The following is an 18235-nucleotide window of genomic DNA, read 5'->3' on the forward strand; positions in this document are numbered from 1 at the left end:
CAGATATTTTGAAAAATAAAAATTAATATAATTATTATAGTTAATATTGAAACTTTTTTTTATGTGGTTTATTTAATTAAAAATTTAATATAATTATTTTGTCCATATACATATAACTTTAGTAGGCAGGTACTTTATATAATAAAATAATTTTTACAATATTATAAAAAAATATCATAAACCCGAAATTATATTAATATAAAAAATTAAAACTTGACTGCTAATTTATGTATATAGCCTATGTCACTACCGCCACTAGCATAATAATTCAGATGATTGCAATGAAACCTCACATCTCAAAATCGGTCCAATGGTTTATACTGCAGGGCGTGTCAAAGAAATATTATACATACGTAGTACGTACATAAACTCGAAAAACATAACCTACATACCTACCTAATCTCTTTTTTCCGTAGTCGGGGAAAAATTTGGGAAATTTTTCAATATCCGGTAACATTACACGCACACAGAAGCACCGTGTACGTACAGTGCAGCGGCGAAATGACAGCACACATAGCTTTATTGAAAATGACGATAAATCATTTGGTTTAGTTCGGCAACGCTCCATCTGTCTTTTATTAACCGACTTCAAAATAAGGAGGAGGTTATCAATTCGGCCGGTATATTTTTTTTTTTTTTTTTTTTTTTATGTATGTACACCGATTACTCCGAGGTTTCTGAACCGATTTACGTGATTCTTTTTTTGTTCGATGCAGGATGGTGTCGAATTGGTCCCATAAAAATTTTATTCGGCTAGGCCCAGTAGTTTTTATTTTATGAGCATTTTTGTCTGTACTCGATGACTTAATTGGAATGTAGCAAGTAACTTTGATTCACTTCCCGGTAACCGATTGAGCTGAAATTTTGTATAAGTGTGTAAATTGGATAGCGATGAAACATTCTCATGACATAGAGCTGATTTGATGATGGAATCGGAAGGTGGCCATAGGAACTCAGTAATATATTGACTCAACTTTATCGAGTTTGGGCTCGTTTGATTCGTGTTGAAAATTACACTAAAAAGTATTAAATAAAATTAACTGCGTTAAAAACAACCGACTTCAAAAACGGAAAAGTAAAAAATAAAAAAGATTTGATATTATTAATTACTACATATTATTTAGATGTGCTATTTATTAAATAGGTTTGAAGTCGGTGCCAAACACTAAGCACTTAGTATTAAGCCCGTGCACCGACATCAAACCTATTTAATAAATAGCACATCTAAATAATATGTAGTAATTAATAATATCAAATCTTTTTTATTTTTTACTTTTCCGTTTTTGAAGTCGGTTGTTTTTAACGCAGTTAATTTTTTTTGTAATCTAAGACTGGCACTGTAATTATGCAAATATTGAACTGTTATTTTTCTTCTTTTGGTAAAAGACTACGATTAATATTTAGATAAAAAAATCATTTAGATACCGTGAGACTACGAGATTTAAACGTTATACGATAAAAAGATGCTCTTATCGCTTCCAGCATTTCTTTATTGAACATATGTATTTGTAACTGTCAAACGCTTTAATGACGAGATGAAAGATAAATGACCGTTTCAAATCAATGTGACTACAGACAACGTAGACACGTCCTCTATTCAACATGTATTTAAAAATTAAAATGTTAGAGCAATCAACTATCTTGTGGTTGATTGATTAAACTTTTTAGGCAATATTCGTATCATGTCAGTTTCATGTTCTATGAAGAGTTGCTTTTCATCGTAATTAACCTTATTATTATCAGTGATTTCATAAAAATCACAAGGAGTCGATTAATTTCAATTGAAACGCAATATATTGTTAACTTGTTTTCTTTTTGGATTTCATGCATTTCTACTCGAAAATAATTACAAGTATAAAGTATTGAAGCTTATTTCCAGTGAACTGCCTGTATGTGAATGTGCGGATGTGCCTAGAAGTGGGTTGTGAAACCTGGCTTATCGTTCATCTTTCACACAGGTTTTCTTAACCCTACTAATGAATAGCCCCGTAAGTGTGACATGAGACTTCTTTTGCGCGAAATATTATTTTTAATTAAGGCACGTAAGACTGAAGACATTCCTTTAATGACAAAAAGCTGCCGTTCAACACGCACGGTCTTATTAATATTTTATTTTGCTAGTTATTTGCACCTTCCAGCTAGTGCCTACATATTAAGAAATACGTCTCATTAATTAATGTTAAATGAAAATTGATACTAAACTGCGGATAAATAACAAAATGCGCAATTAATAACATTGCAGGATATAATATCTAATCAATTTAATATAATGCATTGATATCACCAAAATACTTGGCACAATAATTAATATTCAATAATTCAATTCTTTCTATTTAATAGTTAGATTGTATAATTACCGTGTATTTTCAAGTATAAATTGACGTTATTTTATCAAAAGATTATCTGATGTCAGATCACATGATTCAGGGCTACCTTTTATAGATGGTAGAAGGCGGATGTAGTCGTAGATAATTGAATTAGAATATTATCTCATTAGTAATCAAGATATTTATACATTACAAAGGAGATAATTGGTGTTTGACGATGTTTAAGAAAAAATTAAAATATATTCTAAAATATTTTTTCCTACAACTATAGGTAAGGTAATTTATAAACTTTATTAATTCAATATCATCTATATCTTTATATCTGTCTATAAAAATCAATTACTTAAACAAATGCTAAGAATACAGTGATTTAACAATAATGTTTATTGGGTATTAAGTAACATTAAATTAAAAACTGTAGACAATAACATTTTGTGCGAATATATTATATCGTAAGAAATAAAAAGAAGTAATAATATAACAAGTCAATTAGGATACCCAGTATCATCGTTAAGACATCTTTACGGAAGCATTGTGACCTTGCAGAATGTTTACATAGTACTCTCAATAAAAAAAATAATATTTTATATTTTATTACAATTACCAGTAGGTATTATTTACAGAAACCGACAAAAAATGGAAAAAACTCCGCAGGATTTAGGTACCACCAAATTTGCTCGTTACGTAGTACATAAAAATCTTTCTTTCTTCCTTCCTTTTCTTGAATTATCAGATAATTTATTCCGCATTAAAATTTTCATATTTTATACATTTAAACATAGGTAATTTTATAGATAACATCTATCTGTAAAGGTACATCAGTTTTATATTCACAGTATCACGTTTCCAAACACCGGATAAATTACAATGGAGCCGCGGACCAACATCAATGTCACCAAGGAAATCTTTTGTTTGTCGGTCATTTGGGACCGTGTGAATATTAATCTTATTATTTCGAAATGCTCATTATAATACAATGTTGCAATTTAAACGAGTTTTACAGTGTATGAGAACCATCTTAATGAATAACCGTAAATCTGATTTTAAATAGAAGTAATAAGGAAGCGCATAAAATTTAAAGCTTTGCTTTTTGTATAAAGTACATATTCCAAATTCCAATTATTGTATAATGTATATATACATGTAATAATGTTGTTTTGGTTTTAAGGCGACCTAATTGACTTATCACAAGGATACTGTGTGAGTTCGTTAATGTTAATATTTAGATAGAATGCAATTGCAATGCATAGATACCTAACTAAGTATAACATGATGACATCGTTTCTACGATTTCGACTATTATTTTGTTAGTTTAGTTCAAATAAACATTTTGGTAGAAAACACAAGCTCGTAATAACGTGCATATTTTATACGAACATTAATAATTGTAATACATTATTAAGAAAAAAATTAACATTTATTCTGGACATAAAATGTGTGAATTATACCTACTTGACACAATTTGTAAACCAATAAGTCAAAGGGTAAAAACCTTCAACCAATAAAGGTATCGCGAATGTTTATTGTCTACAGTGCGGTGTGGAACTAGGTCACAGTTTCAGTGAATTATGTACATAATCCGTATTTATAGCACAGTAAACAACTCTACCAATTTTATCACCAAACTGTTAATAAAATTGGGCTTAATTACATATGTGGACTTGATTAATATGAATTTACGTAAGGATTCAAAATACTTTTAATTATACAGAATTGTTCCTTCTTGTCAGATTGGATACAATGAATATTGTTTAAATAAAAATGTTAAACGATTATGGCTGAGGTTTATAATATGTTATTTTATATTGAGAGCACATTTACATCAACAAAAACTTCGTGAGATTTATCCGTCTGGTACTATCACATGGTTTGTCAGATGTGTGTAATTCCACAGAATGGATAATGGTCTGTATTTCTGTTATGATCTCACTAGTAATGTATGTTCATGAAATTTGTCACCTAAAGGATCGATATCACCATTTAAAACATTGAACGAGTCAGAATTCGAATTGCAAAATCGATACCGCGCAGTTCGAGCAATGCTATTGTTTTGTACTTTATAACGAAACAGCTGCGTAATCGGTGAAATTGATGTCATTTGTTTGAGATAAAATCAAAAGGTTTATACGGTATAGGATAGTAGATACTGTGAAACTATAGATATCTTAATTCATCCGACAGCTTCAAGGTGCGGAAGAAACTTTCTAATTTCGGCAATTATTGTGCTAAATTTGTAGAGGTGCATCGCAATGATTAAGCAAATTAATTGTTCACATTGTGAAGATAGAGCCTTGTACTTGCTAATTTCAAAACGTTGATAATTAGTTTTACGACATTGTTTCAAAATTAATATATTTGTAAACATAATAGTCTGTACTCTGTGCTGGCGCCCCCGCAACTCTCTGGCATGCTCAGTCTTGGCATTACCCATATGAAATAAATGCAGTGGGTGTAAGTCGTATGTGCAACCAAGTTAAATTAATAAACCAGTTTACATTTAAATATTACCTAACTTTATTCCCACGTGTATTTAATTGTGTTTTATTGGAAGACTAATTATGGGGATGTCATGTGGAAATTCGTTCTAAATTTTTGATAATTATTAATGTCACTATAGCCTTATTTAAAATTAATATGTGCATATCTATTAGTAGGTATATGCTTAGTTCTTAAATAAGAAACAAATATGTATACAGGGTGTAATCGTTAAGTGTGCACAGGCGATTATTCCGTAACTATTACAGATATCAAAAAACTTTAAACTGATATCGAAAGTATTTAACCTAATGAGTAAAATGGCCATAATAAATTTTTTAAAATAAAACGAGAAATATCTAAAAAATTAACTTGTAACCCTCCCATACATTTAGTATGAGATACGAATATCCCATGTACATGGGTTGATCCAAAAGTAATGATAATCAATATTAAACAAGGTCATTAGAGTTATAATAATTATGTAGTTCTCTAGGTAGTCTTCTAACTAGAAAATAAACTTCAATATTTTTTTTCCTAAACTTAAAAAAAAAAAACTTTGACTTCATCCACAAAAATCCCTCCACGCGGCCATCACTTCGCTGTCGTCTTAAAATAATTTATTCCTAAGAAAGTGTTTCTTGTGCCGAGGAAAGAGATAAAAGTAAATAGGAGCTAGATCTAAAAAATAGGGTAGGTGTTCAAGCATTTGGAATGCCGATTTTTGAATGGCAGCCATCGCAACTGACGCTTTGTGATCTGGTGCATTGTCTTGGTGAAACAGCATTCAGGTCCGCAGTTTGCAATGTCTCTTTTCCTTACTAACCTACCGCAATCTTTTAAATTGGTCTGTTTAGTAAGAGCCCAATAAAGTGGCTACCTTCTTAAAATATTCCACCATAATTATTCCTTCAGCGTCCCAAAAAACTACCGCTTTAATCTAACCTACTGATTTTCACTTTGAATTTCTTCATCGTCACTTTGGAAGCTCGCATCCAGGACATTGATTGTTTTTTGGTTTCAGCAAAAACATGGTGAACTCGGGTAACGTCCATGATCACAAAACGTGACAAAAAATTATCCTGATATCATTAAAAATTTAGAAATTTACCCTCTACATGTCGAATCGTTGTTTCTTCTTTTCGTCGGGAAACATTCTGGCACGCACGGTTCACATTCAAATTAATGTAAATAATTGGAAACGTGGCCTGTTGATATGATTTTTTTGTGATTACTTAGTGAATACATGAACAAGCAAAAAACATTTATTTTATATTTTCATGTGCACAGGAAATACCCAATTATCATTACTTTTGGATCAACCTAGTACATTGAATATGAAAGATTTTAGCTTTTTCTTTCTTTTTTTGGTTTTCTGCTTTAATTACTTTGCAAATTTGAAGGGAAGTTCATTTAGAAACTGTAAATAGAGCTCCTCATTGTATTGCACAATGAGGACATCACTTCGAAAATCTGCTATGAATACAAAATGTATGGGAAATAAAATGTATGGGAGCGTTTATTGTAACATTTTTGGATATTTCTCGTTTTATTTTTAAAAAATTATTATGGCCATTTTACTCATTAGGTTAAGTACTTTCGATATCAGTTTAAAGTTTTTTGGTATCTGCAATAGTTACGGAATAATCGCTTGTGCACACTTAACGATTACACCCTGTATACACATGACGAAGACATACTTTGCACATATTTTCGCATAAGTGCGATTTAAAAAACGTCAATAAAGGTACCATAATTTGTTATTATTGAATGACTTCACCTACCTAAAATATCAGTAACGTAAGTAACTAGTAAGTATGAAGTTCTTCCAAATTTACGTTTTTTTCTTTTCTTTTATTTTTGATCATTTTAAATTTTAATCATGTTTTATTTAATTTATCGATTTTATAATAAATATAATTTAGATAAAAATCAAAGGAAAGTTTAGTGTTTTCAAATTGGTATTACGAAATTGGCCACATTAAAAATTTATTTGATCCCAAAAGCGAAAATTCAAATGCAAATTGATATAGACTTCCTTAATATACTCCTAATTATAAGTAATAATTATTGTAATTTAATGCCTCATAGCTCGCATTTCACATAAAAAGTGAGAGTAAGAACTTGAAACCGCCACATTTGTCACTAAAATAACGATGTGAGTTTCCCCTAGCTATATTTTACAAGCCATGGGATTAAATAATATAAAAATACTAGTTTTATAAATTGAAAAACATTTTAAAGAATTTATACATAAAATGGATTTATGCACAAGTAATTTTTAATGACCCTGCCCACTGTCCATGTTACAATGTTGGAAAATCTTCCAAATATCTTGATAAAAATATTATACAAAACGAAGGCCATCGGACCTTAACAATATCTTATTTATTTTATTATCGAACCCAAATCTTATTTTCAATGATACACAATTTTGTTCTGACCCTTTTGCACACAAATTTGTATTAACAACAATAATATTTCCTTCTAACGAACTCTTAGCTCAACTATCTTAAAACACTTCTACGAGATCAAAATAATTGTAATATTGACATGATTTTAAAAGAGGAACAATAGAGTTTCTTGCCGGTGCTTCTCCATAGATACTGCTTTCCGAATCGGTGGCAAATGTTAAAAATATGTAATGAGGATTCGAAAGTGCTTTGAATAAGTAAATGTTTGAGTTTGAGATAGTTGCGAATATTCACACATAATTGAATCTGTCATACGTTTAACACTGTCTGCTTAGTATCGGAGCGTCTGAATCGAATTCTTTAGCAGTATTTATAGATCCTCTCACAACAAGTGTACTCGGGCTGTAACTAATATTTCGAGTGTTGGAGATATGAGCGTGTGAGATTTATTTTTATGGCTTGGATGATAATCTACATCTTATGATCTATGTAGATATGCGGTTGCACGTTTACACCAATGTTTCATATTTTGTTGTTTACACTATCACATATATAAATTTGCACTAACTACCTATTATAGAGATAAATTTTGAAATTTATATCGGTTCCCTTGCGCTATTTTTTTGTAATTTAAGGTAGGAAGAGAACGAGAAGAGAAAACAGTAATTATTTTTTGTGAGTTGTAAAAATACGATTTTTACGTATAGGCAGGTACCATAAATCTACACTAATATTATAAAGAGGAAAACTTTGTTTGTTTGTTTGATTGTAATGAATAGGCTCATAAACTACTGGACCGATTTTAAAAATTCTTTCACCATTCGAAAGCTACATTATCCACGAGTAATCTTAATATATATAAATCTCGTGTCACAATGTTTGTCCTCAATGGACTCCTAAACCACTTAACCGATTATAATAAAATTAGCACACCATGTGCAATTCGATCCAACTTAAGAGATAGGACAGTTTAAACATGTAGATTGTAGGTACCACGGGCGAAGCCGGGGCGGAACGCTAGTATAGGCTATAATATTATCACGCTAAGACCAACAGGAGCGGAGCCACGCGGGTGAAACCGCGCGGCACAGCTAGTTTAATATAAGATTTAAAGTTTTCAACTAAATGTTACATACAAATAATTATGACTTGACACTTCAAGCGAAGAGTGAACCGATACCTACTAGGGAAACGCGTATCTACCATCTTAGACCACATCTTATCTTTCCATCAGGCGAGATTGTGGTCAAGCGCTTCCCTATTTACAATAAAAAAAAATTACATTCAAATATTATCATTTAAAACTTCCATTAATATCTATGTCAAGACAAAAGTTTTATCATCATCATCATCATCATCATCAGCCCATATACGTTCCCACTGCTGGGACACGGGCCTCCTATGAGGGTACAGGCCATAATCCACCACGCTGGCCAAGTGCGGGTTGGCGGATGACACATGTCGTCGAACTTTTTTAATTCTTCGACATGTCGGTTTCCTCACGATGTTTTCCTTCACCGTTCGAGCAGTGGTGATGTTACAACATGCGCAGATAAATTGAAAAATCAATTTATTTCCTGCGCGCTCGCCTGGTCTCGAACCACGGACTTATCGATTCGAAGTCCGAGGTCTCACCACTGAGCCACCACTGCTCAAAAAGTTTTATATTCCATGAAATTCAGAACAATTTTCCAAAACAAACAACCGATTCGTGTTTTAAAAGAAAAACTTATTAATAAATGTTGGTTTTAAATACTAACACATTACACAACAACTAGGTCGTGCATTTAACTTGTCAGCTAAATTGAAAGATTTTAGCATTTCCTTTCATGAGTGAAACATTATCTTCATGTTTAGAAATATATCAATGTATAATATTTAAACATGATTTAAACTGTATTAAAAGGTATTCTGCAATTTAAGAACTAATGGATAGAAAGTGCTTAATCTATCGTTAAACTGTCAATATATGAGTATAAACTATAAACATAGAAGCGGCCGTGCCTTCCCACTTAACAAGGGAACCACGCAATAAATTTTATCTCCTTGTAATCGTTACTTTCTTCATTAACAGCAACTTATAGTGCTATAAAGATGAAGGAACTGAGATAAAAAACAAGCTACGTAGAAAAGTTCAAATAAAACTTTAGCTTTGCGTTTATAAATTGATTGTTTGCTATCGTTTTCACTCCATTATTTCAGTCGGAATTTAGCTTGTTTGTGTTGCTTCGCCAATGGAAATGTCAATTTAAAAATGCAAAGTTCAATTTGAATGTAAATTTTCAGCTTTGGGCTTTTTTCGGAGGTTATCAGATTTTTGATGATTAACATATTTTCGATTTAAACTAACGATGCATTATATATACAATGTTTGTTATAATTATACATTTATTAGCCTTATTGTGATATCATTTCGAGTGATAGGTACGCGCAAGAGAAAGCCGGTACGCAAACATTGGCTGTAAAACTGATAGGTTATTGCCATCTTCGTCTAGAATGTCGCCTGCAAACTGTCCAAGTATCGAACGAAGCAGTAAAATTGCAAGGAAAAGTTGGCCGTATGCCAACTGTCGCGATGCCAGCGCGATTTAAATCCGAAAAGAAACTCTTTCCTTATTCATGTGAAAATGTAAACGCACGCATTCCTCGTCGCTCTGAAAGTGAGTTTTGTTCATTTTACATTCATAAAATAAACAAGACACGGTTCTAAAGTACTCATATTTGAATATTTTGATAAAGACGTATGTTACAGCTATAGGTACATTATGCAAGCGCGCGGTACAACTGAATAAGTTTATTTTTAAATAATTCATTCATTTTAACATGTAACATAAAATCACCATATAGCCATATCATAGCTATTAGCATTAGTGATTACTTTACAACCGAGTTTCAACTTCCCAATAATGTGAATTAACAAAACAGGCACGCAAACCGTCCCTTCTCCAAGCGTTAGTAATAACGTGACTTAGTTAGTATCAAGCCTATTTCATCAAGCGGTCTTAACATTAAATACACTCCAAGGGAAATAATCAAGTATGTAAGCCCTGTTACTAAACATTGACTCGAAACACAATACATATAACAGAAGGGTTATGCTAAGCACTTTAGCAGACGGCTGTATCGCGTCATCATTTAAACCTTGAACCGTCATTATCCTCTTAAAACTCTCGTATTCTAAGGCACAAATATACGACAATTCTAACACTATGCATGAAGAAAAATCTGCACCGCAAGGAAAATAGTAACAATAAAACTCTAGTCGGCAAACTTTCCTTTCAAAAGTAACCTCTATAACAAAGAGAGTTAGGGCTACTTTAGGTTATTGCGAGTCATAACTCATAACGAGCCCGCCGCCGAGGATACCCTAGGGGCTGCATAGTTCACCCCAACCTTGTCAGTATTCTGGAAAATTTGCCAAAACAAGTTTGTTGTTCCCGTCTGCAATTGTTCGCAGGCTAACAACTGCCACGGCTAACTTCTAAATGCGATTGAATATCATTTTAAATAGCATAATAATATACAAATTAAGCTTTTTTGCCTGTATAAGGTATAATTAGTATACGCACCTAACAAACTTTTCTAATTTCTATATGGTCTAAAATTATATTGAGAGTTTTCTGGTAACTACTGTTTTCTTTCTTCTTGTGAACGTTTCCATCTTTGGCGGGGGCGATCTCGTAAATAATTATTGCTCTTAGGGTGTGACCCTCAACTTTATCCTAGACATAGGTACCTACTTACGCAGGATTTTCACGACACGAACGGATGATTCATTCAGTGGAAAATATAAGGGGAATGTCAGCATAATTACAACGATAAAATGTAATTACTGTCTGTTTTAGCGTAGGAAGGTTTTTATGAACGGTATAATAAGAAGTAAGAATCTCCAGAAATTCCACCTTCTTGGAATCTTTATTAAAAAAATTATCATATTGCTAAAGTTGTAGAACAGTGGACGTTATCGAAGTGATTTTGTAAGAAAAATTACATAAAAATTACTATGCAGTGCTACTATGATCTTAAAATTACCTGCATACATGCATTATATTAGTCACGTTTTTGATAATTTCCTTGTTGCTGAAGCGTGTCAGACTTGCGCTATTTTAATCAATGTTTTATTACTTCATTTCAGTATTACGAGTTTATGTTTTATTGTGTAACATGTGCTGTGTTTAAACAAAAAATTTAGAAGGATGAAGATTCAAATAAATTCAATCGGAGCTTCTATTAAGTGCGTACGTACTTCTTAGTAAGTTGATTATTTTTATAAACCTATTTCAATAAATCCATAAGCGAAGAATATCTATTCTATATAATATCTATTGTTCACATTCATAATTTACTATAACATTTTGTTTTTGGTAGTATCGAAATATAACGAATTAACTAAGTACTTAGGATATGCAAATTAAATGTAAATTTATTTTGAAAAAAAAAACAATATTCAGATTTGATCAATATGCAGCTTGATTGCAACATGCACGTCGCACGCGCAATGCTAACAAGTAGAAGCAGATGTGATCTTATTCTTCACCTGCTCGCCAAAACACCTTGTTATACGGAGACGTTTGCCATTTTTGGGCTCACGACCGTTTCGTGTAGCCTTTTCTTGACCCTTGATATTTAGGGCTTATATAATTAATCTTAGGTAAGTTTTAGGCATGACTAAGAAATAACCTTGACGAGTCGGCTGAAGGTTAATCGATAATTGAAGGAAAATGATTCACGAGAGGGATCATTTTTAGGAGCACAATTTAAATGTTACAGTTATGAGATTCTGGTTGTTATTTTATGTGAAAAATAATTATTATTTTGCTAACAGAGAAGTTAGGTAGATAGATACCTATGTACTTTTCAGGATTATAATTTGTAACTGCTAAAAGATTTAGCAAGTTTCCACATCTTAGCGAATCTTGTTAGCGGAACTAAAAGCGATTGAACAAAGCGACTTTCTGCGTAGCAATACTTAAATAATTTTAGATCAAACGAAACAGGATGTCTATGTCTAGTCTCGCCAATCCTGCCAATGTCTGCACATGCAACTAAAATAGAATCAAATAGTTTTCTTCCTTTCACAGTTGAAACAATGCATTAATAATGACTGTTAAATTGATTATTCCCTTACGTAAAACATTCATGTATAAAACATGATCTGGGGGATATTTCAAATAATGGAATGAAAATTTTTATGAAATTATATTATTGAATGTTATATAACAACTAGCTTACCGCCCGCGGCTTCGCCCGCTTTCTCTAAAAGATTTGAGATTTAAACTATCCTATCTCTCAAGTTGGATCGAACTGCACATGGTGTGCGAATTTTATTATAATTGGTTAAGTGGTTTAGGAGGCCATTGAGGACAAACATTGTGACACGAGATTTATATATATTAGAAAGATAACGTCTATTGTAATATTATATTATACTCTTTACTCTGAAACCACACAAATGATTTGTGTTTGACGTAAATAAAGCATTACAAAACAATACTAGTAACTGGCCTTTACAACTAAAATTATGCAAGTTTTATGAGTAAAATTGTAACACAGTCATGAAATTAGTGTGAAACTAGTGTTGCCCAAATTCAGTCTTGGTCTTGCAGTCTTGGTCTTGCGTCTTGCGTTTTTGCAAGACCAAGACCAAGAACAAGACCGCGTATTTTTAGCAAGACCAAGACCAAGACTGACCGTGCAAGACTTGAGCAAGAACAAGACATAGCCTGCAAGACTCTTGCGTCTTGCAGCTAGGACTTAGCGCTATTTCACTGAGTAGTTAGGTGTAACAGTTCGGTGTATAACTAGGTAGGTACGCTTAGGAATTCTATGAGACGCAAAAAACTGTATCAAAGAATATGAGAAACTGGACCTATGCGCATTACTAGTTATTTATTAATCTGCTTGATCTTTACTATGGCTATGTTAATTCAAGCTCACAATGTTCCAATTCTAATACGTTTTTCTAAGATTTAAAGTAAACTTTAATAAATAGTAATAGACTAATAGGTAATTGCAAGACTTGCAAGACTTGCAAGACTCTTGCTGCAAGACCAAGACCAAGACTGGGAGCGCAAGACCAAGACCAAGACCAAGACCAGGTGTATTGGCGCAAGACCAAGACCAAGACCAAGACCAGATGTATTGGCGCAAGACCAAGACCAAGACTGGCTAAGTCTCGTCTTGTTCTTGCATTTGGGCAACACTATGTGAAACTGTTTAAATATTAGGTAAATATGGAAAGGATAGCTTTCTTACCAAACAATGCCATGTCTACTATTTAAAATCGTGACAATAGATGTGCTATAGAGGTTAAAATTAACATACAAAAGTGTAAGTATATTGTGTAGGTACACTGTACAATACATTTTCAATCTAAAAAGATACTCAATCTATCGTTGATACTTCTCCAAGTAAATATTTAGGTGAGGGCGATATCGATTGACAGTCTCGACCGTCAGTCAGTCAGACCGACAGTCAGTCCCTTGTCCCAGACAATATACTCGTAAGTATATCGTCGGGAAGAAATCCATTAGCTACCTACCGACGGCGCATTCCAATCGATGCACTTATAGGGAGTTACGTCCGAAAACGCAGCAGTGCTAAGCCATGAATCTTTATTTAAATTCATGGAAAAGTTCTGGAATTCTTCTTTTAAATTTTTAACGGTTTAGTAATCATTGCAGCATTAATTACAGAATTTTAACAGTACTATTTCAAGTAACTGTAGTAGGTAGATATATTTTATGAGATATAAAGCGAACTAGCAGAGCAATGACTGAATTTAATTATTATAATGGCACTGTTAGTGGTGTGAAGTAAAATCTTCGCAAGGTGTTAAAAGTAAACGATTGTTCAACGCATTGTATTGAAAGTAACAAAAGAAACACATAAGTTGTTGAACAAACTACCTCGTTAGGCGATGACAATGGCCAAGCTTAGTAGACTGTCGGAGAAATGACAAAAGCCCAGAGATAGATAGGTAGTTCCTAAATACCTGTAATGTTTCGCACCGCTTCCTGATGGAAATTATACAAGGAAAAATAGTTTTAAACGTAGTCTTAGTTATGTATAAGTTTGTATTAAGTAGGTACCTAGCTCTTCTGAAAACGAAAATAGAGCACTACCATCCGAGGTGTGGAATTGCCAAAGCTGTCTTCATTTTGCTATGGCATCAAGATGAAAATATCCCGAAAAATACTCGAAGGGCGAACTGACGAACTCAATACTGATACTTGATAGTTGATACCATAGACTTATCTTCCAATGTCTACACTCGATACATAAGATACATTATTGTCCTTCCCGACCTAGCTAACTTTTTCAAGTAGACTTCCAAAAATATGAAGCTCGTGCCGTGATACAATCGCATTACACGCATTCCACCATCATGTCATTCAATTAGAGGCTGTCAAGTGGTCATGTCCTGGCATAGAGCATCCAATGACTCATTACGGGCGCATGTCGAGTTACCACTTGTACTCTTTGACAGCTTGACAGAAATGAATTTTATTCGCGATTAATGTTCACGCTGATATGCAGAGCCTTAGAATTCCATTCGAATGAGATTTTGGTGTGTTCAATTAAGATAACGCATGGTTATTTAATGTATGTCTGTGGTTATATCCCTTTATTACTAAATCGTGAATCATATTGTAACGTCTATGGTATTAAATCAGTCTTTCCCAACGTGGGCGATAACGCCCCCTTGTGGGCGATGCAGGCCTAAAGGGGGGCGGTAAGAGACCCAGAAAAAAAAGGGGGCGTTGTGTAGGGCTTTGGGGTCGATTTATAATTTCATCTAGGTAGATGCTAGCTAGGTAGCTAGGAAGACTCTTAGACACCGACTGAGCTCTCGACTTCGAGAGTCGACATCTCAAACTCGGTTCGATATAATAGACCGCGAGCCATCATGTTTTAACAAGTTTTTGTTAAATAATCCGATTTGTACATTCCTGTATCAATCAGCTGGTTCTATAATACTTGTTCTTGCCACAGAACATATAAAAGAGCTTAGAAAGGCGTTGTAGGCGGGGCAGACGCGCCAAGGATATGAGCACTGCTCACATCCATGCGATCGCGCTATTCAGTCACTCTCACTCGCTACTCGCAACGGAGAGAAGTACTGCGAACGCAGCGACAAAATTATGAGAAAATGCCTTCATGAAGCCTTCATGTGCGTTAATTACTTGCCGTGCAAGAAGCCAAGTGCTTAACTTAAACAAAGGAAGCATTTCTTTTCATCGGTTTGTTTTTGAGTAAATTGGAACCTGATATCAACAAACTTATTGAACAGCATCAGATTCAACCTTCACATTAGTTTTTATATAAGAATTGATTATGTTATTTTTATTTTCAATAAAAGATACTCTGTCCGAATACTATAAAGTTGCGTTTCAATAATCAGTTATAAGTACCTACTTAGCGGTTTTTAAGTATGTTTAAAAAGGGGGGCGTTAAAAAATAATTTATTCTTGAAGTGGGCAGTAGACAAAAAAAGGTTGGGAACCCCTGTATTAAATTCATCGTAACTAGGTACCTACCGCATAATAATGGGTATTTACTATTTACAAATATGTATATGTAATCTATACTAACTAATACATATTATAAAGCTGAAGAGTTTGTTTGTTTGTAGATATGTTTGTTTGTTTGTTTGAACGCGCTAATCTCAAGAATGGTCCCGATTTGAAAAATTCGTTTGGAAAAATCACGCTAAGAACAACAGAAGCGGAGCCACGCGGGTGAAACCGCGGAGCGCACTAGTAAAGTATAAAACTACTGGCACGAGTTAGTAATTAATAATCATGTTAATTGTTAACGCAAGGCGTCATTAATAGTCAAAATAAAATTCCATACCATACCATAAACCTTAAAAAAAAGTGTGAGTTTATATTCATAATTCATGTTATCATCAGGGAAACTGTTGCATATCTAAATTGTTACTTTTATCTCAAGATAGTTATTGCGCAAATTAATGCGGAATTTAATTAATAAAAATTAAAAACGTCATTGCAACAGCTAATGTCAGTTTTCGGAAATATTTATTTTATCATAGGTGAGAATGTCGTTAATCCTAATACAGCAAGACATCCATTGTCTTATGATCATTAACTGAATGCGTTTATGAGTGTGATGAAACGCTGTGACCTCGTCAGCCTCATTTTATACAATCAAATGCCAGAACAGCTCACCACAGTTTATCACATTTCGTATTCATCAAAAACGCAACGATTTTCTAATTCTGTTGAACTTGTAGCATACTTTTATTCTTTACGTCTTACGTTATTAAATTGACATAGGTACTAGGACAATTATAGGTACCTACTTATAGATATTTTATCTAATTATAGGTATAACCACAGGTATAACGCAGTTCAATAAAGAAACGAATCTTCAATGGCGGCGCTTATCATTCCCTCTCGCTTACATACGGCCGTACGGCATGCAAAAAAAAATGGAAAAATAAAATCACTAAAATGTATTTGATTTTCCCTATAATCGTTTTTATCATAAATTTACAATGACAATTATACATTTGCGAAAGTAAATAATGTTTTATTGTAATTTGACAAAATATGTTCTTTGGCAAAAGTTGTTCAGTTTTATGGGCTCATTGCAAGTATGATTGATTTTGTTATTACATTCTATATACGTAAATATGATAATTCATATAAATACACAAATACCATAACAAAAAAGTTTGTCAACAAACAATTTGAAATAATTAATAAAATAATTAACCATTTACGTTATTTTTATTTTCTTTTTTGCTGACCCTACCATACGTCAGTGTCAGCTCTAGTTTTACATACTTGTACCTACGTCGCGTTGGAGTATTTACTCCAATATCCAATCCAATCCAATAATAGGTAGGTAGGTATACCTACCTATTATACCTAGGTAGGTATATATAGTACCTAAATAGGTACTATATATACCTACCTAGGTACTATATATACCTACCTACCTACCTATTCTATGCTTGTACTGTGAACACTAGTGCAATAATTAGATCAATAATGAATTGCAGTCATGTTTTCGTTATCTCTATAATTATTGTTTAACGAAGGTGATGTGATGTATAATTCCGATAAGAGATAATGAACACAGCTATAAAAAACGCCCATATTATTGTGTTATTTTTTTTTTAATTTTGGTTTAAATCATACAATCTAAGATAATTGTAGTGTTTTATGGCCAATTTTGCTTTGTGTTCCTTGCTTAAAGTTGGCTAGACTACCACACTTTTTCTATATAGGTACCTACCTATAACATGTTAAAAACATTGTTATTATTACCTATGTTCTATAATTTTATCTACCTACACCCAAATTAAATCATTTAATGACTCATGTTCAATATATAACCAATTGCTTACCTATATGAAATAAATTAATCGTCGTTGCCGTGTTTTATTACACTTACGATTTTATAAAATAAAAAGAATTATAATATTTACCATTCGGGCGAAAATCTGTATGTGCTTTGATCCGCATTTTCTTTTCTCAATGTATCCTTTATGATTGTTCGAATAAAGACGCACTACACTTCATCACAAAACACTTCCACTAATTGAGATAAAAACTTCAGACATTTTGCGTCTTTCCTTAATTTAATGGGTCAAAAGGATACACGTTACTAAGAAAATTAATTTAACAACCACTTATCACATTGTTTTTGCACTCAACAAACACAAGTAAAGAAACTGAAACGAGAAAATTATAAAACTAATAAGTTTTAATAACAACAAAACGTCTCAGTGCTCGCTCATTGTATCGCTTGAGTTTTGACAGCAGCTGCGCCGTGCGCGCTATCCCTAAATTCCCTATTCAAACAAATGCTAGCAGTTGGCACGCTTGAATGGGTGCGATATGAGTGGCCGCGAGCGGGATATGTACACTAAAGTGAAGTTAATCGCAGTACACACTATTGGGGAACGACGGGAATGGACGTAAATAGATCAGGATTAATGAACGTATAGCGCGACTGACAATTCCCGAAACTTGAATTAGCCATTGC

The 18235-nt window shown here is 33.0% G+C and overlaps 1 protein-coding gene across 8 annotated transcripts in view; it reads right to left on the reverse strand.

Moving 5' to 3' along the window:
• LOC123695089 overlaps window positions 1-18235 on the reverse strand; it is a 66764-nt gene that overhangs the window by 39047 nt on the left and 9482 nt on the right. The window contains exon 2 of one of the 8 annotated variants that reach the window (XM_045640798.1): window positions 17676-17921. The exons of the other annotated variants lie outside the window; for them this stretch is intronic. Coding sequence (XP_045496754.1) covers window positions 17676-17712 — 37 coding nt within the window. The 5' untranslated portion in view covers window positions 17713-17921. The remainder of the gene's footprint in view (window positions 1-17675; window positions 17922-18235) is intronic. 8 annotated transcript variants of the gene reach the window in all.

Source organism: Colias croceus, chromosome 10, assembly GCF_905220415.1.
Source record: "Colias croceus chromosome 10, ilColCroc2.1".
Taxonomy (NCBI): Eukaryota; Metazoa; Arthropoda; class Insecta; order Lepidoptera; family Pieridae; genus Colias; species Colias croceus.